This window comes from Muntiacus reevesi, chromosome 7 (assembly GCF_963930625.1).
Source record: "Muntiacus reevesi chromosome 7, mMunRee1.1, whole genome shotgun sequence".
NCBI lineage: Eukaryota > Metazoa > Chordata > Mammalia > Artiodactyla > Cervidae > Muntiacus > Muntiacus reevesi.
In genome coordinates, this window is record NC_089255.1 from 15,338,222 (window position 1) to 15,360,566 (window position 22,345).

General features: G+C 48.2%; 1 protein-coding gene across 3 annotated transcripts in view; it reads left to right on the plus strand.

Annotated features, from left to right (window-relative positions):
* The window catches only part of CORO2B (coronin 2B), a 146,759-nt gene that overhangs the window by 64,299 nt on the left and 60,115 nt on the right, over positions 1-22,345 (plus strand). For 2 of the 3 annotated variants that reach the window (XM_065940840.1, XM_065940839.1), the window contains exon 2: positions 11,307-11,507. In XM_065940840.1, the coding sequence (XP_065796912.1) occupies positions 11,307-11,507 (201 nt within the window). Of the gene's footprint in view, positions 1-7,130; positions 7,155-11,306; positions 11,508-22,345 lie in introns of those variants that run through there. The other variant, XM_065940841.1, reaches the window with a different exon arrangement.

Genomic DNA, 22,345 nt, shown 5'->3' on the forward strand with positions numbered 1-22,345 from the left:
ACAAAGTATTCACAAAATACTTTCACGTGTGTTATTATTTTTATTGGTGCCTCACAACTGCATTGGGGGGGAAAAGTATGAATTATGTCCATTTTACAGATGTGCAAAGGGCACAGTGCCCCTTGTACGACAGCTCAGGGACTTAGGGAGCTTCATCATCACCAGGCAACTTGTTAGAAGTGCATATTCCCAGACCCCCAGACTTCCTGAATCAGGTGAGGCCCAGTGATCTGTGTTTTAACAAGCCTACGGGGGTGATTCTGATGCATGCAGATTCAGCAGGTTCTGCTTCAGTCCTGGGTGGGGCCTGGGATTCTGCATTTCTAACCAGCTCCCACACGATGCCAGCGCCGCTGGCCCACAGACAGTATACTACAATAACAGGAATCACCTGGAAGCTTCATTCATTCAAATGTAGAGTCCCTGGCCCACGCCCTGAGAGAGTGATCCTGCAGGCCTGCCATGGGGCCCAGGAACCTGAATTTCCACAGACACCCCACGTGATGCCGTACATTGAGGATCCATGCTCTGGAGTTCAAGCTTGCAGGCCTCCACCCCAGCCTCATTTTCAAAGGTTTTCCCCCTCCACTCCCCATCTCCACTGGCCCTGAACCACCCATCTGATCTCTTGCCAAATCATGGGTTAAGAGGTGCGAGTGGGAGGCCATCCCTGAGCCAGCGGGGCCCTCAGTTCCTCAAAATAGGTCAGGAGTCTGGCACAGACCAGGCGCAGTGTCTGCAAATAGAAACCATCTGTTGGGTCTGTGCTTTGAGCTCTACCGCCCCCTCCCTCCCTGGGCAGAGGAATATAGAACTCAGAACTGGGTGCTTCCTTGGATGGGGCCTGCCTACCCCAGACACTCCCTCCAGGGCTGCCTGCAGGGGAGAGATGGCAGCGCCATATCCAGTCCCCTTAACTGCGCCCCCCACATCCATTTACCCCCCACCTTCCCACAAGGAGGCTTACAGTGTGCAGATCGGTCATCAGGTGACCTTGCTGTGTGACCTTGGACAAGTCACTTCCTCTTTCTGGGCCTCAGTCTGTGAAATGAGAAGCTAGATTTTAGTGGACCCAAGGGTCCTCTTCTTCACTGGCAGGCTACGGTTCTATGAAAGCCTTTATGTGTCAGGACCACATGTAAGAAAAGTTGAGTTCATAGGGAGGCAGATACTTCCTTCTTCTTGCTTTCTGCCCAGGTTGGATCTTACAAGTTGGAATCAGCCTGCAAATCCCCATAAGGTGATGGTCAAGTTTTCTGATCTGGGCGCTTTTAGAGGCTTTAAGGGGAAGTGACAGGGTCACTCTTTCTTCTTCCTGTCCTCTTGTTTCTGTACTCATTCACATATTTAGTAAACATTCATCAATACTATATTAAGCCTAAAGGTAAGCCCAGAAAACAGAACAAAGGATAAGACATAGTTGCTGCACTCAGTAACATCCAGAGTGGTTGGGGAGCAAACACGTAAAGTAGGAGACCAGTGGCAGATTTTATTTTCTTGGGCTCCAAAATCACTATGGACAGTGACTGCAGCCGTCAAATTAAACGATGCTTGCTCCTTGGAAGAAAAGCTATGACAAACCTAGACAGTGTATTAAAAAGCAGAGACATCACTTTGCCGACAAAAGCCTATATAGTCAAAGCTATTGTTTTTCCAGTAGTCATGTCACTACTGGGAAGTAGTTAAGGAAGTCACTCAAGAAGGCTAACTACCAAAGAATTGATGCTTTCAAACTGTGGTGCTGGTGAAGACGTTTGAGAGTCCCTTGGACAGCAAGATGATCAACCCAGTCAATCCTAAAGGAAATCAATCCTGAATATTCATTGGGAGGACTGATGCTGAAGCTGAATCTCCAATACTTTGGCCACCTGATGCGAAGAGCTGACTCATTGGAAAAGACCCTGATGCTGGGAAAGATTGAGGGCACAAGAAGGGAGTGACAGAGAGTGAGATGATTGGATGACATCACTGACTCAATGGACATGAGTTTTTGAGCAAACTCTGGGAAATGGTGAAGGACAGGGAAGCATGGTTTGCTGTAGTTCATGGGGTTGCAGAGAGTCAGACATGACTTAGGGACTAAACAATGAACAACAAGAGACCCTTATGTCAGGTCTGAGTTCAGATCTCAGTTCCTCCACTTAAGTGACCTTGGACAAACTTGGTTGCATCTGTAAATAGAGATAATAATTGCATCTTTACCTTGAAGTTATTATAAGGATTACAGGATGTAATGAATGTAAAATCTTTGGGTCACAGTCCGCACTTAATAAATGTAAGCTATTGTTATTAGTCTAATAAGCTAGAAAAAGGGGAGCCCAGGACGGAATCTGGGGACTTCAGAATCTGGCAACTGCCCAACTCAGGAGTCATCTCAGGGGAGATGGGAAGCTCTCCTGAAGAGCTTGGAGCGGAGGAGGCTGGCAGCCTTCTGTTCCCATGTCCACCAGTCCTGCTCAGCAGATAAGGAAAGGCTGCAGGGATTCAGGGCAGAAGCCTGCTCCCGGAATAGACTCCATATCTGGCTGGACTTGTGTTGGGTGATGGGCAGAATGCAGCATCCGTGGATGTTTGATCTGAATCTTCCATCTACAGTTTGTGGAGAAGGCGCCATCCCAACCGTGTTTTGTTCCCACTTGACGTTGTTCTGCTCCTTGATAGTGTAAGGCAGGCAGGGTAGACCATGACAGGGGAGGAAGCCCCTTTTCATGGTAGAGAAGATCGAGGGGTTTGCCCAAGAGGCTCTGAGAGTTGGCCTGGAACCTAAGAATTCTGAATTTGCTAGGGATGGAGAGAAAGTCAGTGCGGTGGCTCCAGATCCTGGCCTTCTGTGGTCGCTGTGCACCCCAGCCAGAATTCCCCGGTGTGGAGGTTTTGCTGGAGTCTCTTCTTCTAGGATGTGACTTTTGAGGGCTAATTGATATTCTCCTAGCTCCATGCAAAAGAACTGTTTGCAGTGGTGGGAATGATCTGTAATCTGTGCTGTTCAGTACGGCAGTGGGTCAGCCTCCGCTGTCCTGCACCCCTGCTGAGATCGCTTGTGCAATGGGGCACAGAGAATCCAGAGGCAGACTCTTGAGGTACTCCTGGATCCCTGGAGGCTCAAACCCAGCGGATTCAGAAAGAGAGCCTTTAATCGAGAACACTCATGTTCCAGCTTCTTCATGCTAGAAATTTCTTGAGTGGCTTCAAGATCTTTTCAGAAGTCCTGTAAGCCAGTGAGAACCCAGTAAGACTATTAAATGCCAGAGCTGGGAAGGTGGGCCATCTCCTGGAGGGGAAGAAGCAGGGATCTACCAGAGGGTCCCTAGTGGGTTCGTGACTGAGCCAGCTGGAACGTGGGTTTCCGGCTGCTTCCCTCACGCCAGAGGTTCTCAAATTGGGTTCCACGGTGCAGTCCCAGGACCATTTCTGGAAGGTGCTCCCAGTTTCCTGCTAGATTTGAATGCAAACAGTTCCAGCTTTGCCCATTACATTTTGGAGTTCTGAGTCATATTTTATTTAGAGAAAGTGTTCTTCTGCTTAAAAAAGATCCTAGCTTTTCATTTCACAGAGGAGAAAACTGAAGAGAAGAGTCCACCAGTAATTACTACCTGAACTGAGAAGCTTCTCAAGGCCCTGGGCTGACCTACTCCTTCTCCCTCCCGTCTGAGAACACGTGCTATGTTCCTCCCGTGTGTCCAGTCCTGGGCTCTGGAAGGCAAAGCTGGCTCAGAGATGGAGGAGGACCAGCTGACCAGCAATTGCTTGTGAACCCAGAGTGTTGTGGGCGAATTCAGCAGAGATATTGATGATAGTATCTGTGGTTGACTAGAGTGGCACACCTTTTGCAAAGCCTCTGTCCCTGGTGTCCCATCCTGATAGGGATTTCAAGATGTAGGTGTGGCTGATATCCACATTTCATCAAAACGGACACCGAGTCTGGAGAAGGAAGGTGCCTTATCCTGGCTCACGTGGGTGATGACCCAGAGAAGGCGGAAAATGTCAGCCTTTCTCTGACCGCACAGGGATGGGGAGGGGCTCTCCCACAGGTCCTGATGGGCTGCCCCGTGGGAGCAAGTATCCAGTGGCCGCCAGGGCAGATCCTGAGGCCTCCTGCACTCCCCGGCTAGCAACTCTCCCCGAGGATGTAGCCCAGAGCTCCCCACCCCACCTTAGTTAGAGATGAGAACAAAAACTACCCCCGTGTATCTTTTTGTGTATTTCAGTTAAAAGACTGAATTTTAGCCATCTTCATCTAGACAGTGTACCCGCTGGCCAAAATGCATCATTTTGGGGATTGGAGGACAGGATACAGTTTGTCTTCATGCGGAGTATTCATAACAATTATCTCAGAGGAGAAAAAAGCCTGCCTCTATTTCTTAAGAGGCTATAAGAGCCGTTCAGCTGCAAAATGAATACTTCCTCCTTCCGGGCCCTCCCCTCTCAGAGGGAGACCAGGATGGCCCTGGGCCCAGGGAGCGGCCACCAGGGCGCAAGCCCGGCAACCACGCACATCTGGAGGCCAGAGCTCTTCCCTCCCTCCTCCTGACCCTGGGCCCAACCCAGCCCCCTCCCTCCCCTGCCAGGGCCCGGCCGCCCCAAGTGAACACTTAATTGAGGTCAGAGTCTCTCCCTTACAGGAGAAGGGGAGAGGGTGGAACTGGCGTGTGATAAGCGTCATCCCACTCCACGCCAGATACCCTGCCAGCCACTTAGCATTTGGTCACGTCATTGCATTCAGTGATTTGGACGACATTATTTGCGCTTTGCAGATAAAGAAACTGATGCTCAGAGAGGTCGAGTAACTAGTCTGAAGTCACACAGCTAACAAATAGCAGCCAAGATAGAAACCTTTGGGGCATTGCCCCAAACCCTGCCCTCATACAGTTTCTTTACACTTTTGTATAATACACTGTATTGTATGAAAAAAGCAGGGAGGAGTAATTAATAGCTTGGGTGGAGAGGCCAAAAAAGGAGAAGATGGGTATTATGTCGGAAAGAACAGTAAACTGTCAGAAGTTCCTTTTTTTCCTTAAGCATTCTATCCAATTATCTCATTTAATTCTTATTATAACTTACGGGGCAAATAACATAGTTGTTTCTGTCTTACAGCTACAGAAGCAGAGATTTAGGATTTAAGTGATGGAACCAGGACCTGAGGTCACGCATGTCTTTATAAGAGTCAGAAGTTCTTGACAAAGGGCCCGGCTCTGTGGCTTTCACAGCTTATGACTTTGGGACAGCCTCTTAACCTCCCCGAGCCTCAGATTAGTCACATATGTACCAGATGTTTTCAGTGGGGTTGTGGTACCCGTCCAGCTCTGCGCACTGCACGGCTGCCCTTGGGGGCAAATGAGGTGGTGGGGGGTGGTGTCTGGGGAGGGTCATGGGACTGGTCGCCTTGCAGATACTGCGCTGTCCCTGGCAAGGGACTCATTAAGCCCCATCTTGAGCACTGAGTTCAAGAGGCCTTGGCATCCTGGTGACAAGAAGCCCAGAGGAGATAGGGCTGTGTGACCAGAAGGACAAACACTACAAAGAAAGGCTTGGGCCCAGAGCCCTCATGGGCTGAGCATAAGGACCAGGCCCCTCATCCTGTGGCCAGGAGTGGGGGGTATGAGCTGAAAATTCAAAATCTCAATAAATTGAAGTCACAGCCCTGGGGTGAGGTTCATCCCATTGCATCCAAGGAACCGGGCAAGTGTGCCTGCCCTTGGCCCTTGCCCTCCCACCATACCAAGAGGTTATTCAACTAGGGTCACCAGAAGACTCCTGCTAAGCAGGAGTCCAGGGCCAGGCCTGGGGCGGAGGGGCTCTGCAGGGCCCAGAAGGAGTAGGATGATCACATAACCTATAGTCTACTACTGGGAGAGAGAAAATATTCATACCTTAAAATAAGTAACTGCACTAATCAGCAATGTGAGGAGGCCTAGGGGGAGATGCCAAATGCCACAAGAACCGTTGTTATTCTGTGTCACAGCAACCCAGTTGGGGAGACACTGGAATCTCTGTGTCACAGAGAAGGAATGTCACTGGCCAGGGTGTCCTCTGACCTGGCACTCTCTGACCCCAGCCCTCCTCTCTGGTGCAACACAAGGTCTGTTTGGGGGGTGCTGGAAGGCCATCCAGTCTCATCTCTTGTTCCACGTTGCCCTTAACCAGAGGTCATCTACCTGAACCTTGAATCCTCCCAGGGATGGGAGGCTCATTACCTGTCATGATACCTCCTTTTTCTGTTTTAGGCAGCTCTCACCATTAAGAACATCTTTCCTCTTAGGGAGCTCCAGTGTATCTCAGTCTTGTGCTGATTGCTCCTAGAAGATTCAGAGAGAGCGTGTGTGTCCTGCCCTCACTGGAACTAGCTTTGGGGAATCCACCAGGATCTGGGCTGAGCGTGAGGGCTAGGGGCAAAGGGCAAAGGGCTAGATTTTCAGGTGACCTCTGGGCTGCCACACTGATTTCCCTTTGAGGTATCTCCTTCAGTCCAGCCTCAGCGTGGCCTCCTTGCTCTGCAGAAGAGGGAGGAGGCTTTTCCGTTGCCTGCCTGCACACCCCTGCATCTGACCTCAGAATGAAGTCAGCCCCTTGGTGAGCGCGGGTGGAGTGGTCAGACCTCTGGGGCCTGCAGATGCTCCGCTTTGGCCCACAGTGTCTGCCAGTGCCTGATCCGGCCTCCCAGGTCCTCCAGCTATCTGTCCATGACCCTCCAGAACATACGCTTGGCACTGGCCCGCTGCCCTCACTGCCACCAGCTCAGCCAGGTGCGTGCCCACACGTTCCCTCTGTCCCTGCCTCTATATGCTCACCCTCACCCAAGCCAGAGATTAATAACAGGAGCATCTTCAATGTGAATTGTATCAAAGCTTTACATTTGACTCCTCAGCTTTATAGGGAATCCAAGAATGGCTTTGAAGAGACCACAAAGCAACATAAGACAAATCACTAGGACAGTTTCTTCTTCTTCTTCTGTGTTTTAAAGTCTTCATTGAATTTGTTACGACATTGCTTCTGTTTTATGGTTTGGTTTTTTAGCCCCAAGGCATCTGGGATCTTCTCGCCTAGAGATGAAACCCACATTCCCTGTGCCAGAAGGTGAAGTCCAAACCACTGGACCACCGGGAAGTCCCTGACGAGGATGTTTTCTAAGACAACTGACTCGGTGTGTTTAAAAAGTCAGTGTCACTTTAAGTTAAAAAAAAAAAAAAGTAATGGGAGTGTTCTAGATTTAAAGGAGGCAAAAGAGAGATCACAACCAAATGAAATACATGGGAACAACACAGTTCCCAATCCTGGTTCAAAATATGGAATAGCTGTAAAAGGCATTTCTTTGGTTTTTAAGGCCATACAGCATGGCATGTGGGATCTTAGTTCCCTGACCAGGAATCAAACTCTTGCCTCCTGCAATGAGAGCATGGAGTCTTAACCACTGGACCACTGGGGAAGTCCCTGTAAAAGGTATTTGGAAGAATTTTGAATATTGGCTGGGTGTTAGATGGTATTGAGGAATTGTTGATTTTCTTAGATGTGGTAGTGATGCTATGCTTATGTAGGAAACTGTCCTCCTTTGTAGGAAATGCAGGCTGATGTAATAAGGGGGCAGGAGTCATGATGCTGGCAGCTTCGTTTCAACTAATTCCACAAAACTAAAAAAAAGAAAAGAAAAGAAAGACAGGCACACAGAGAGAAAAAGGATTGTGACAAAATGCTAATGCGAATGAACCTAGGTGGTGAGTGATTACTGCATCATGCTCTCAACTATTTTTGTTTTCTGAAGTATTTCATAATAAGAAGTTGGAAAAAACATAATCAGGTCTGCAGAGTCAGGGCAGGTCCCAGTGAATCCTGTGCGTGTTCACTGTCCGACTTGGGCTGGGTCTGTTTCCCACTCCGTACCGCAGGACGTCGTAATTCCCACCTCTCGGGGGACTGTACTCTCAGTACCCCATGCTGGCAGATGCCCCCACCTCCGTGAAGCCTGCCCCAGTGCGCTCTGCTTCCCTGGCCTCTCATTACTTTTCAAGCCTTGATTTCATCTCCTCCAAAGGCTCCTAAGATATTTGAACTCGGGGTCTGTGTCTGACGCTTTCCAGACACCTCTCAATGGACTGGGCCCACGGGAGCAGTGGTGCGATCTTATCTTGGATGGGATCTTGTATCTACATATCTCATTTTGATTTTAAAGTAACCACATAAAGTCAGAAACTATGGTTCTTGTTTTAGAACATCTCAAGGAGGCAAATTGTTTTTCTGAGGCTAGTAGGAGTTAGACTGGGGAGTGAAAATCCAGAAATGCAGACTCCCAGTCCAGCGCTCTGTCAGGCATGCTTGCTGTGGCTTCATGCGGGGTGAAGGTACAGGCCTAGTGATAAGGGCCCCCTGGCCTCCTTCCCCTAATCCTTCCAAAGGTCCTGCGGAGACATCAGCCCTAGTCTACCAACTGATGGGGGAGAGGCCAGTGCCAGGCTTGCTGCAAGATGCTCTCTGCATTTCCCTGGATGCAGGCTGGGGCTGATCCCAACAGAGATTCTCTCTGCTGGACTTCTGGAAGGGCAATGAGATTCAAGTCAGGCCTTGAAAGTTGGGCAGGGCAGAGAAAAGGGCAAAGACCTTCCAGACTAGATCTGCATCTACAAGGAACAGGAGATTGGAATGAGCAGGCTCCTTTCTCTTTGGGAGGACTGTGGAATCTAGAATGTTCTATCTGAAAGAGACAGAGTGATTGCCAGTACTCAGATACCAGACAAAATTTCTGCCAGGACCATGTACCACCCATACTATATTTTTCATTCTGTATTTTCTTTGAATTAATTCATTATTTTTAAACTTAGCTTTCTTAGCACTAATAGATGTGAAATCGCAGATTTGGCATGTAAGTTACATATTTTTTCTAATACAAATTAAAATAAACACATGAGGGACTTCCCCAGCAATCCAGTGGTTAAGACTTTACCTTCCAATGCAGAGGGTATGGGTTCGATCCCTGGTTGGGGAGCTAAGATGCCACATGCCTTGCAGCCAAAGAAACAAAGCATAAAACAAAAGCAATATTATAACAAATTCAATAAAAAATAAACTTTTTAAACAAAGTGGCCCACATTAAAAACATCTGTAAAAGATAAATAAATAAAAATAAACACCTGGCTAGTAAAATTAAAAACTTCATCTCATGTAAAGGAACATGAGTGGCCGCCTGGGACTGCAGTCAGGGCATCACTGATGTAATCTTGTTGAGGATACGGTCAGAGGGGGCTTGCCTAAGGTCACAGAGCCAGAAGTGCGCTTGCCTCTCCAGCAGGACTTTGTCATGAACGGTCGTGGGCTGAACTCAGCAGAGAGGGGGAAGGCAGGTGGGAAGGGGTACTCTGTGGGCCGAGGCTAGGAGGTGAGGAGGGGAGGGCAGTGGCCTGAGGGGGTAGAGGACAGAGAGCTGGCAGGAAGAGGGTTTGCCTGAAGAATCCCTGGGATTCTCCTCATTGGATCTGAACTTCTTCCTTCAATAAAAAGGCCTTTGTGTCTGAGCTCCTGGCTTTATTTAAATCCAATGCAAAGTTCTGTTTTCAGGCAAATTCCCAGGGTTGGTTTCCTGATTCTGTGACGGTTATTTCCTTTTGCCTTCCATCCCCTTGGGAATTTCATCTGAAGAAATTTCTGTCCTGAGATGGGTTGGGAGACTCAAGGCATATGGGGGGACTGGACAGGAAGAGCAGGGGGTGGATGATGGCAGATAATGGCAGTCGGGTCAGAAACATGTTTGCGTTTTTTTTTTTTTTTACAATTTTAAACATTTATTTTTGGCTGTGCTGGGTCTTTGTTGCTGTGCAGACTTTTCTAGTTGTGGCGAGTAGGGCCTACTCTTCACTGTGATGTACGGGCTTCTCATTGCAGTGGCTTCTCCTGTTACCGGGCCCGGGCTCTAGAGCGTGCAGACTTCAGCAGTTGCAGCCCCCTGGGTTAGTTGCTCTGCAGCATGTGGGATCTTCCCGGACTAGGGATCGAACCCATGTCTCCTGCGTTGGCAGGCAGATTCTTTAGCACTGAGCCACCAGAGAAGCCCATATATTCACATTTACAAAACGCTTATTGAGCTCCTGCTGAATGCCAGACCCCAGCTGGGTACTTTGAGCTTGGCTGCCTGTCTGCCACGAGAGCACCCACTTGGACTCCACCTGCCATGGCGCCCATTCGTAGGGTTTCCCACAGGAGGCGCCATCCTACAGCAAAGCTGAACTCCATGGTGGGCGGCCCATCCTGTCCTTCACCTGTGCATCCGTCCATGCACATCTGTGTTCTCTGCAGTGCCTAGCACGGGACATGCATGCAGTAGGGGCCAACTGGTTGGTCGGTTAGACTCTGTCTCCTGGATGGGGGGCAGTGAGGGGTGAGGAGGGGTGCCATTCCATTCTCTAGAGCAGGGACTCTCAAACTTCAGAGTGCTTCTGTCTCACTGGGGCAGGAAAGCTGGATTAAAATACGTGTGTCTGGGCCCCATTCCCAATATATTGGATCCAGTCGGTCTGGATGGGGACCCAGGAATCAGCATTTCTAACAAATGATGTGGGAGGCTTAGAAACCTCCCCCGTCCCGGAAGATTTTTAATACAAGTGACCTGTGGGCCACACGTGGAGAAACCTTGCTCCGGAGAATGATCTGGCGTAGCAGAGAGCCTCAGATTTCCAATCAGGAGACTTGTGTTCCTGGCCCTGCTCATCAGCTGTGTGGCTCTGGACAAGTCACTTACCCTCTCTGGGCCTGATGATGATGTATAGGACTGAGATTTCTGGGGTGCACTTGTGGGTTAGAAGCCCTAAAGACAATCAGAGGAGGGTCATTTGCCTTGTTGCACGCAGCGGGGCCGTCTTCCGCCCCCACCCCTCATCATCAGAAGTGTTCTCTGCCTCTCTGAACACCCAGCCTCCTCTGTCTGCACGTCCCGTGCTAAATTAAGCACAGCTTCTGACACGCAAGAGGCAGCCCAGACATGTTTTGGATGGATGGTCGGCTCTATCACATGGCACATCCCTTGGAAGTGAAAGGCTCCCCCATCCTTTCTGAAAGGTGGTGTGGGCGGGTATACTGAACGAAGAAGTGGGTGAGTGCCCTCGTGCCAGCCTTTGCTCTTGTGGGACTTTATTGAAAGAGTAAGTCCTCCAGCACAGGGCCAGACATCCGATTCTTGGAGGTCCCTTCCCTTCTGCCGCCCGAGGGCAGGCACCGGGCTTTCCTCGCCTCCTAAGTTCCCGAGAGCAGCTTCCCTCCCGCCTGTGCCCAGCTCAGCTCCCCAGGGACCATCTGGCCTGACCCTTGTCTCTCCTGGCCTCTCACAGATGTCCTGGCGTCCGCAGTATCGCAGCTCCAAGTTCCGGAACGTCTACGGGAAGGTGGCCAACCGGGAGCACTGCTTTGACGGCATCCCCATCACCAAGAATGTGCACGATAACCATTTCTGTGCCGTCAATGCCCGCTTCCTGGCCATCGTCACCGAGAGCGCGGGGGGTGGCTCCTTCCTCGTCATCCCCCTGGAACAGGTAGGCGCCCCCCGCACCTCCTTAGGCCTGGCTGCCACCCCAGGACGGAGGGAAACCCCACTTGGTCATTCTTGGGCCTGTTGCCCTATGCCTTCCTGCGCCTCACCTTTTACTTTTTCATTACGTGTCCAGTGGCTATACTTTCCCCAAAGTTCTCCCCAAGAGTCACTGGAACAGGTGCAGCTGGGGGACCTGAGGAACATCCAGGAGAGAACACGTTTCTCTAGGCGGACTGAGATCTGTTCCCAGAACCCCCCAACTGGGACAAGTCACTTGCTTTGGGGTTCCCAGGCTTCCCACTAACCCTGAGAGATTGGATCATCTGATCTCCAGGCTAGATCCAGATCTATAATTGTCCTTCCTGAGTGTTCTTTAGTTCTGGAGCTGGAGGGGCTAAAGATCCAGCGTAACCACATCAGGCGGGCATCTGCAAAAGTGACACACCCACTAAAAACAACATTTCAAGCTCTTCACTGAGGGACTAGAAATAATTTACCTTCTCTCTCATCCCCCACCTCCTCTCTAAAAGCTTCTTCCCTTCTGTGGCCGCCTTCGTGAATCTAGCAAATTCAATCTGCAGAGTCTCAATCATGAAATTTTGAAGCTCTGCCATTCAGGCGGAGTCCCCGGAGGCCCGTGGGAGGTCACGTGCCTTGGGGAAAACGCTGGCTGTCAGTCCCGCTTGTTTATGGCTGAGCTCTCCCTCCCCGGCCTGACTCATCGTCTCTCCCATCCTCTGCCAAACGCTTGGGGAGAGGAGGAGGTGTGTGCCCAAGGAAGCCTTGGGACCGGAAAGCCCCTGTCAGCTGGTGGTGGAGGATGGGTTTTTCCAGTCTCACCTGCCCACAGTGGTGGGGGCTCAGATTCGGGAAAGCCTCAGGCCAGACCCTCCCTTCCACGGAAGAGGGAAACCGCAGTGACTGTGACGCAGAGCCTGGTGCGGGGAGCCGGCCGAGGAGCTGTGGCCTTGGAGGCAGGACGTCTAGGTTCTGGTCGGTCTCTGTCACTCACCAGGAGTGTGACCTTGGGTGTGTCACTTAACCTCTCTGCACCTTATTTTCCTGTAATGGCAAAGTGCACCTCTTAAATCCCCTTCCACTTCCATAGTGATGTTGGCATTGAGAGGGTGATGGGCAGAAAGCTCTTTGAGAACCAAACAACCTGGGAAAGATGATCTGGTACTTTCTTGGAAACGTTATCAGCTCTCCCTGTCAACTTTGCAGATGCCCACAGCAGCTCTATCCCATTAGGAAGGATTCTGAAATGTCTCCCCTCCTGAACCAGATGGGCTCAGATCTTTGTCCACGCAGGGACCAGCTCACCTCCAGCTGCAGTAGGCAGGCTTACGGGTCCCTAAAAACGCATGGGCTGGTTCTTACTGGGGCTCAAGTCCATTGCTGACACCCTGCCATACTCCACTACATGGTTTGCAAAGGTCAACAGTCAATGCCTCACACCATAACAAAACAAAAATTAATTCCAGATGGATTGAAAATCTAAACATTAAAAAAGAAAGAGAAAAGCTCCTAGGGTATTAGAGGGAAATGGAGAGTATTTTTAAAATCATAAAACAGGGAAAGGCTTCCTAAGCTAGTTAAGAATCCATAAAACCATAAAGGAAATGATTAGTAGATTAGAATAAATTTATAATAATATTTTTAAAGGTAATTTTTGTACTCTAGTGAGACATGTAAGCAAAATTAAAAGGCAGGCAACATAATTGAGTATCATATTTGCAATGTATAACAGACAAATTTGCTCTTCCAGGATATATATATATATATATATATATATATAAAGAGTTAAGAAAAATCAATAAGAGGACCCAATAGAAAATGGGCAAAGGTTATGAATAAACAATTTGTTGAAGACAGAATATATTTTTTAGCCTACTAAGTAGAAATAGTCTGGTCAAGGCTATGGTTTTTCCAGTGGTCATGTATGGATGTGAGAGTTGGACTATAAAGAAAGCTGAGTGCCAAAGAATTGATGCTTTTGAACTGTGCTGTTGAAGAAGACTCTTGAGAGTCCCTTGGACTGCAAGGAGATCCAACCAGTCCATCCTAAAGGAGATCAGTCCTGGGTGTTCATTGGAAGGACTGATGCTGAAGCTGAAACTCCAATACTTTGGCCACTTTATGCGAAGAGTTGACTTATTGGGAAAGACCCTGATGCTGGGAGAGATTGGGGGCAGGAGAAGGGGACGACAGAGGATGAGATGGCTGGATGGCATCACCGACTCGATGGGCATGGGTTTGGGTGGACTCCGGGAGTTGGTGATGGACAGGGAGGCTTGGCGTGCTGCAATTCATGGGGTCACAAAGAGTCGGGCACGACCGAGCAACTGAACTGAACTGAACTGAAGTAGAAAGAGATTTAAAAGAATCATAATCTTTGGTGTTGCCAAAGATGTGAGGGCAGGCACTCAAATATGCTCTGAGTATTTGATGGACTAATATCTTACTCTTGGTGAGGTATAAATAGAGTTAACTAGGCAATATCTAGTAACATTTAAAGATGTGTCCATTGGCCCAGTGATTCCACTTCTAGGAATGTATTCTACAGAAATACTCTCAAGCATATATATTTTTTAAAGTTTACGGCATTTTTGTACTCACTTTTTTTGCAAGTATCATTTTTTAAAATTATTTTCTAGAGGAATAAAATTTCTCTCTCAAATTGCTTAGAAGTTTCTAAACTCCTCTCCATTATTGTAATGGTACCAAAGACTTTCATGTTGTCTGCAACTCTGCTCTAGATTATGGTCAGCTTCTATAAACACTTCATGGACAGCAAGAGGAGAAAGGGCTCTTTATAGAGCATAAGTTTCTCTCTTTGGAAACATATGTATCTGTACTCGTGCATGTATGTTCAGTGTACATATGATTTTTCAGCTTTATTTGTTCATATCCTGTGATACATTTTGTTTAATTTAGTAATAGACTAACAGCGATGGCTCAGTCTTCCAGTTGGTTTCTCTTGTTTTGTTTCATTTCAGGAAGTTTTCACTCTATGTAGGTACTCGATCTGTTTTTTGAAGGGGGTGGTGTTGAGTTTTTTGTCTGTTTGGTGGTGGTGGTTTTTTGGCTTGTTTGTTTAGTCCCTCGGTCGTGTCCACCTCTTGTGAGCCCAGGGACTGTAGCCCGCCAGGCTACATCTGTCTGTGGGAGCGAGAGTACTTGAGTGGGCTGCCATTTGCTTTCTTTTGGTGGTAGTGGGGTTTTTGGGCCACACTGCACATGGCATGTGGTATGTGAGGCCTTAGTTCTCCCACCAGGGATCGAACCCCTACCCCTACTGTAGAAGCACAGTCTCAACCACTGGACTGCCAGAGAAGTCCCAGGGACTCAAGGATTTGTCTGGCACTTATAACAGTGAACATTGGAAGCAACCTGCAGATCCATCAATAAGGAAAGGGGTGAACAAATTCGGGGCCATCCACACAAAGGGGTGCTATACAGCCACCAAAGGTGGTGATGTAGGGTAGTTGTTCTCAAGTGTTCAGCCTCAGAATCACTTTATGCGCTTAAACATTAAACATTATTGAGGACCCCAAAGAGCTTTTGCCTGTATCGCTATATGCCTATTAATATTTAGCATATTCAGGGGGCTTCCCTGATGATAAAGAATCTACCTGCCAATGCAGGATACATGGGTTCGATCCCTGGTCCAGGAAGATCCCACATTCCTCAGAGCGACTAAGCCCACGTGCCACAGCTATTAAACCTGTGCGCTAGAGCTCGTGAGCTGCAGCTGCTGAACCCACGTGCCGCAGCCACTGAAGCCCGAACAGCTAGAGCCCGCGCTCGGTCACAGGAGAAGCCACTGCAATGAGAAGTCTGCACACCACAACTAGCCCCTGCTCACCGTAGCTAGAGAAGGCCCGCAGCAACGAAGACCCAGTACAGCCAAAAATAAATGATGAGTATATAAATAAAACTTTAAAAAATATATTTAGCATATTCAACATAAAAATGAATGAATTTCAAAAATATGCATTTGTTATTTGCCTAATAATAAACCCATTTCACATCCTCACAAAAAACTGTATTTTATGAAAAATTATTATATTTTCAAAAAAATTGAGAATTACATTGCTCTACACTTTTGCAACTCTCTTTAAATTAATCTGACTTAGTAAAAGATGGCTGAATTTGCATATCTGCTTCTACATTCAGCCTGCTGATATATCAAACATCATACACCTCTGGAAAACTTCACTGTATACTCCTGAGAGAACAAGAATGAAAAGGCAAATAATGTCTCCTATTATGAAAATAGTTTTTACCCAACAGACTCCCTGAAAAAGTCTTGGGGATCCCCAGGGGTCCCCAGACCACACTTCAAGAACCACCAATGCAGTGGAATATTTAATAAGAAAATTTTATCACCTACTGTTAGCTGGGGGAAAAAAGGTAAAATCTAATTAATTCCATTAAATTATGTCTATGTAGCCATCCACCTTTTTGGAAAAGACTGGGAAAATATATGGGCTTCCCTGGTGGCTCAGATGGTAAAGAATCTGCCTGAAATGCAGAGACCTGGGTTTGATCTCCAGGTTGGGAAGATCCCCTGGAGAAGAGAATGCCTACCCATTCCAGTATTCTGGACTGAAGAATTCCATGGACAGAGGAGCCTGACGGGCTACAGTCCATGAGGTTGCAAAGTGTCGGACACAACTGAGCTACTTTCACTTTTGTAAGCTTCTCTGGTGGATCAGATGTTAAAGAGTCTGCCTGCAATGCGGGAGATCCTGGTTCAGTTCCTCAATCGGGAAGATCCCAGGCGTGATCTTGCTCATACTCCAGGCAAGAATACTGGAGTATCCCATGGACGGAGGAGCCTGGCAGGCTACAGTCCATGGGGTTGCAGAGAGTCAGACACAATTGAGTGACTTCACTTTCTATATACACCTACAGGTTTAAAAGTGTTTATTTCTGTGTATTGGATTCATGATGGCTCATTGGCTCTTTCATTTTTTCTCTTTTTCCTTAACTATATCTTCTAAATTTATTTTAGATGAACACAATATTTTGTACTTTAGGGGGAAAGAAAGAAATTAAAAACAATTGGTTGATGTAAAGAGGGAGCCCTGAGGTTTCAGAAGACAAACAGCCCAGAGTCGGGACTTAGGTCAGCCCTTCCTTTATGTATTTTGTCAAACGTTTCCCCCCAAAGTAACACGTGCTTCTGAACTGGCTGGAGCGAATGCTAGAAGGAAGTACCCTGAGTGAGGGTAAGGCGCTGAAGGGTGGGGGCAAGGCAGATCCTGGGTCTGAGCAGTTGGTTTAGTCCAAGGCAGGATCCTGATGTCTGAGACTCTATGAAACAGAGTCCTGAGCCCAGAGAGGGGCCTGCCTTCCCCAGCAGCCTGGGTCAAAGCTGTCAGTCTCCTGCCCCTGTGGACTTGGGAGAGTGGGGAGGACAGGGCCTAACAAACAGCAATAACAATAATGCCCAGTTCAGAACCCCATCCTGATCTGCCAGTAGGAGGGATGAACTGTTCCTCATTGGTCAGTTTTCTAGGAAGAAGATTCTTTTATTTTAGCTCCAGTTTTTTATTTTCTTGGTTTAGATAGAAATCTCTCTGAAAACAGTTTCCTGTATTATTCAACAGAAACACAGGAAAGATTCCGGCCGTTTCTTGGCGGGTCCTAATCGTTGCTTGGACGTTACTCATGCGCTGTGAACTCAGAGCGGCACCCTCTTGTCCCTGCCCTGCGTGGCTCCAGACTGTTTTCCTGAGCACGCAGAAGGCCGCTGTCTGCTTTTGTAGTTCTTTTCTGAGTTTTTGGCCATCTACTGTCAAATGCCCTTCCCATTCTTTTCTTGCTTCTCTGAGGTCTGGGGCAGATGAGAATAACAAGATTGGCACCTGCCCTGAGGCCAAGCCTGAGGCCGACTCTTCCAGAAGCTTCTCTCCCTTCCTCAGTTTACCCCCAAGCCAGCTTGCTGAGGCTTCAATATTTGTGACGACAAGCTTTCCCCCAGGGAGGAAGTATGCCCACAACAATAACACACAGTGAGGATGACTTGCCTTTGTCTAGCACTCCAGTCCAACAAACTCAGCCTTAATCAACCCTCTTGGGGGTTAGGTGGCGGTTGTTGTTCAGTGGCTCTGTCATGTCCAACTCTTTTCGACCCCATGGACTGTAGCAAGCCAGGCTTTCCCATCCTTCACTATCTCCTGGAGTTTGCTCAAACTCATATCAGTAGAATCAGTGATGCCATCCAACCATCTCAACCTCTGTATCCCCCATCTCCTCCTGCCCTCAATCTTTCCCAGCATCAGGGTCTTTTCCAATGAGTCAGCTCTTGACATCAAGTGGCCAAAGTATTGAAGGTTCAGCTTCAGCATCAGTGCTTCCAGTGAATATTCAGGACTGATTTCCTTGAGGATTGACTGGTTTGATCTCCTTGCAGTCCAAGGGACTCTCAAGAGTCTTCTCCAACACCGTCTTTCAAAAGCATCAATTCTTCAGCACTCAGCTTTCTTTATGGTTCAACCTTCACATCCATACATGACTACTGGAAAAACCATAGCTTTGACTAGATGGACCTGTGTCAGCAGAGTAATGTCTCTGCTTTTTAATACACTGTCTAGGTTTGTCATAGCTTTTCTTCCAAGGAGAAGGCATCTTTTAATTTCATGACTGCAGTCAGTGATTTTGGAGCCCAAGAAAATAAAGTCTGTGACTGTTTCTATTTTTTCCCCATCTATTTGCCATGAAGTGGTGGGACTGGATGCCCCGATCTTAGTTCTTTGAATGTTGAGTTTAGGGGGTTTGGTAGAACCATCCCCATTTTACAGTTGGGGAAACTGAGGCTACAGAACCAGACCAGAAACCAGCTCACTTATTTCTGAACCTGAAACTCTTTCCACTGCCCATGACACTGGTGGACGGGTAAGTTCTGGCCGAGCTGGCAGATCTGAAAGGGGTGGATTTGTCTTTGCCGGGCTCATGTTCAGGTGGCTCTTGTGAAGGCCGGTTTTTCCTCTGGTTAACATTCAGCCACCAGCTCTGTCCTCTCTGGAGTGGAATGTTAAGCTGCAGATGGGGTAGCAATCAGTACCCTGATTGTCTGGCACAGCTGGAGGGGCCTTATGAATATTCCAGAGAGTAGGCACGGTGCCCAGAGGCCTGATTAACTGCTCGGGCCTCCCCAGGTACACCACCCCTTTCCTGCCGAACTCCACCAGGGCTGCCCACCTGCCGCCTCCACATCCAGGCTGAAGCTGGAAGCCGGGCCTGGCGCACCTAAGCTTTAGCCAGCTACCTGCTACCCACCTGGTACATGGCAGAAAGGAAGGAAACCTGGCCTGGACATCAGGGGTCTGGGTTCTCCTTACAGCCCAGCAGTGCTTTGCTCTGGGGAGCTTTTGGGGGTCTCACATACCAGCTGTTTTTCAATCTCATCTCCAGCCCTGTGATGAAAGCACAGTTGTTCATCTCATCTTACAGATGACGAAACAGAACCTTGGAGAAGTCAAGAGACTTCTTGGAGACTTGTGCAGCACACGAGTGGCAGAATTTAAAACCAGGGCTCCCCTGGCCACATGCCGGTCCACCTCTGTAAGAGGACTCAGAAGAGGCATGTGTCTAGAGGTGCCTTGTATTATTATTACCATCATTTGAACATCTCCACACATCCAAGTGGAGCTGGACATTCACTGAACATTATGAATTAATGAATTATGAGTTAATGAATGAACATTATGAATTAATTCAACATTGAACATTAATTCAGCCAGGACTTTGTAAACTCCTGTGATATACTGACCCCTCATGTGTCCATCTTTTCTGGAAGCCATGAGAACAGGTATTTGCTAGAAGGTAGGGAAGCTTTGTCTCTGAGGAACAGAAGCAACAATCTCGGTCAGCAAGGAGAGGTGGGGGAGGCATGCTGGAGCAGAGGACCACACAGGAGAGCACCACGCCTTCCGTCATGGGGCGTGCCCTGGGCACCCAGCCCCATGCCTGGCACTGGAGACCCAAGTAGCATCAAGCCTTGTCTCTGATATGTCCAAGGGGCATCTCATTGGTGGACCAGTGGGTTGGAGGTCTCTGAGAGAGTCCTACCCATGTCTTGCTCAAGGAACCAACTCCATGGTTCAAGGAGGGAGCTATTTTTATTTATGTATTTATTTATTTTTGGCTGTGCTGAATTCTCACTGCTACGCCCAGGCTTTCTCTAGTTGTGGCAAGTGGGAGCAGCTCTCTAGTTGCAGTGTGCAGACTTTGTTTACACTGGCTTCTCTTGTTGTGGAGCCTGGGTCTAGGGCATGTGGGCTTCCGTAGTTGTGGCACACAGGTTCAGGGGTTGCAGCTCACGGGCTCTTGAGCTTGGTCTCAGTGATCGTGGCGCGCAAGCTTAATTGCCCCATGGCATGTGGGATCCTGCTTCCCAGACCAAGGATTGAATTCGTGTCTCCTGCATTGGCAGGCAGATTCTTAACCACTGGACCACCAGGGAAGCCCCTGTTGAACAGGTTCATCCTAACTGTTCATCCTGCTGCTAGTTCAATATGATGGACATTAATTGCATTCTCCATACACACCGAGGAAACCAGAACTGAAAGAGACACGTGTACCCCAATGTTCATCGCAGCACTGTTCATAAGAGCCAGGACATGGAGGCATCCTAGATTCATCAGCAGACGAATGGATAAGGAAGCTATGGTACATATACACAATGGAATATTACTCAGCCATTAAAAAGAATACATTTGAATCAGTTCTAATGAGGTGGATGAAACTGGAGCCCATCATACAGAGTGAAGTAAGTCGGAAAGAAAAACACCAATACAGTATACTAACGCATATATATGGAATTTAGAAAGATGGTAATGATAACCCTATATGCAAGACAGAAAAAGAGACACAGATGTATAGAACAGACTTTTGGACTCTGTGGGAGAAGGCGAGGGTGGGATGATCTGAGAGAATAGCATTGAAACATGTATATTATGAATTGTGAAACAGATCGCCAGTCCAGGTTTGATGCATGAGACAAGTGCTCAGGGCTGGTGCACTAGGATGACCCAGAGGGATGGGATGGGGAGGGAGGTGGGAGGGGGGTTCAGGATGGGGAACATGTAAATCCGTGGCTGATTCATATCAATGTATGGCAAAAACCACTACAATATTGTAAAGTAATTAGCCTCCAACTAATATAAATGAAAAAAATAAATAGATAAAAGCAAATGTAAAGTTATTGATTTAAATAGATGTGGCTGTAGAGTTATCAAATTAAAAATAAGATGTTTATTCTAAAAAAAAAATTGCATTCTCCAGAAACTGGAATCCCTGGTTCATTTATGTTCGGATTTAGCTGTGTATAATGCAAATAACTGAATTCTGGGATTGGGATGCTGCATTTGGTCTCCAGATAGGGGTCACTCCTATCTCCTGTGTAAGCCTCATGGCCTCCACTTTCCCCCTCATGTCTGCTCAGTCTCCACAGTCTGGTGGTGGAACATTTCCCCTGGATCTTGGGATGGGTGCTGCATTGTCCTTTCCCAACCTCGACAATGTGGCTTCCTCTTGCTTCTTCTCCTGTCTCTGCTATTCAAGGGTGGAGGTCTAACCAAGGCTGGACAGTTGCTCCGGGTCTCCCCAGCCCTGCAGGGATGGGTGGTGGAGGTGGACTGGGGCAGAAGACACAGCGCAAATCCACAGGCACCTCAGTGCGGAGAGCAGAGCCCTGGAGTAAGAGAGCGGCATAGGCCAGGGCTGAGAGGTCAGACTCTGGACAAGCAGACCTTGTTTGAATCTCCGCCATGCCACTAGTTGCCGAGTGACCTTAGGTGAGCACTTCACCTTTCTGTGCCCTAGTTTTCCTTTCTGCAGAGCAGTGGGGTTGGACCACATGATCTCTAGAGTTCAATTTAGCTCTCACATTCCGTTCCCTTCTTTCATGCAAGTCTGTCCTCATTTGTGTGCTGGTAGGCACTGTTCCTTCTCACCTCTCAAGGACCAATTCCAATGAGGAAGCTCCATGAAGCTTTCCCCATCCCAGTACCCATCCGAGGCATTTTGTGTCTATTGCTTAGAGTACTGTCTGTATGCTTCCTTCTTTTCTACGTGGTTAGTCCATCCATCTGTCCATCCATGCATCCACTCATCCATCCATCTAGCCACCTATCTCTTCATTCATTCAACCATTCACCTATACACTCACCCACACACCCGCCAACCCGCTTACTCACCCGTCCATCTTATGAATGTTTATTAAGTACCTGTTGTTTCGGTCACAGTTCTAGAATTGGGGATGCCACTGTAAATAAGACCAATCTCCATCTGCATGGAGTTTGCAGTCCAGCTCACCACCTTGATTAGGCTGAGAGCCCATGAGGCAGGGAGGTGTCTGATGTGTACAGGGCCTGCACACAGTAGGTGCTCAGCAAGTGGGCATGGGTCTGACCTGAGGCTCGGTCCCAGAGGCACCATGCCACATCTCCCAGCTGGGGTTTTCTCTTTGCTGGCCCTGGGAGCCCCTCACCTCAAAGCCCCAAAAGACCATGTGGTGCCCTGCAGGGGCCTCCCAGGCTGAAGAGGGCTGCATCCTCCCCTTCAAGCCCTTACAGCAGTATTTCCCAACCCAACTGCTCTGAAATCAAACCTGAATGTTGGCAGATGGGTTAGCTCCATGAGTCAAAGTGTGTAATATGTGTGATGCCTGATATTAAAAGAAGGAGTCAGTGCTGAGGACTGTAATCAAAGCAGACTTTTTTTTACCCACCCAGAGCCTCGGTTTGCATGATTTCTATAAGAATCCCTCCCCATCACTCCCCATTGTCAGCCCTGGGCTTCTCAATTCTTCTCTCTCCCATAAAA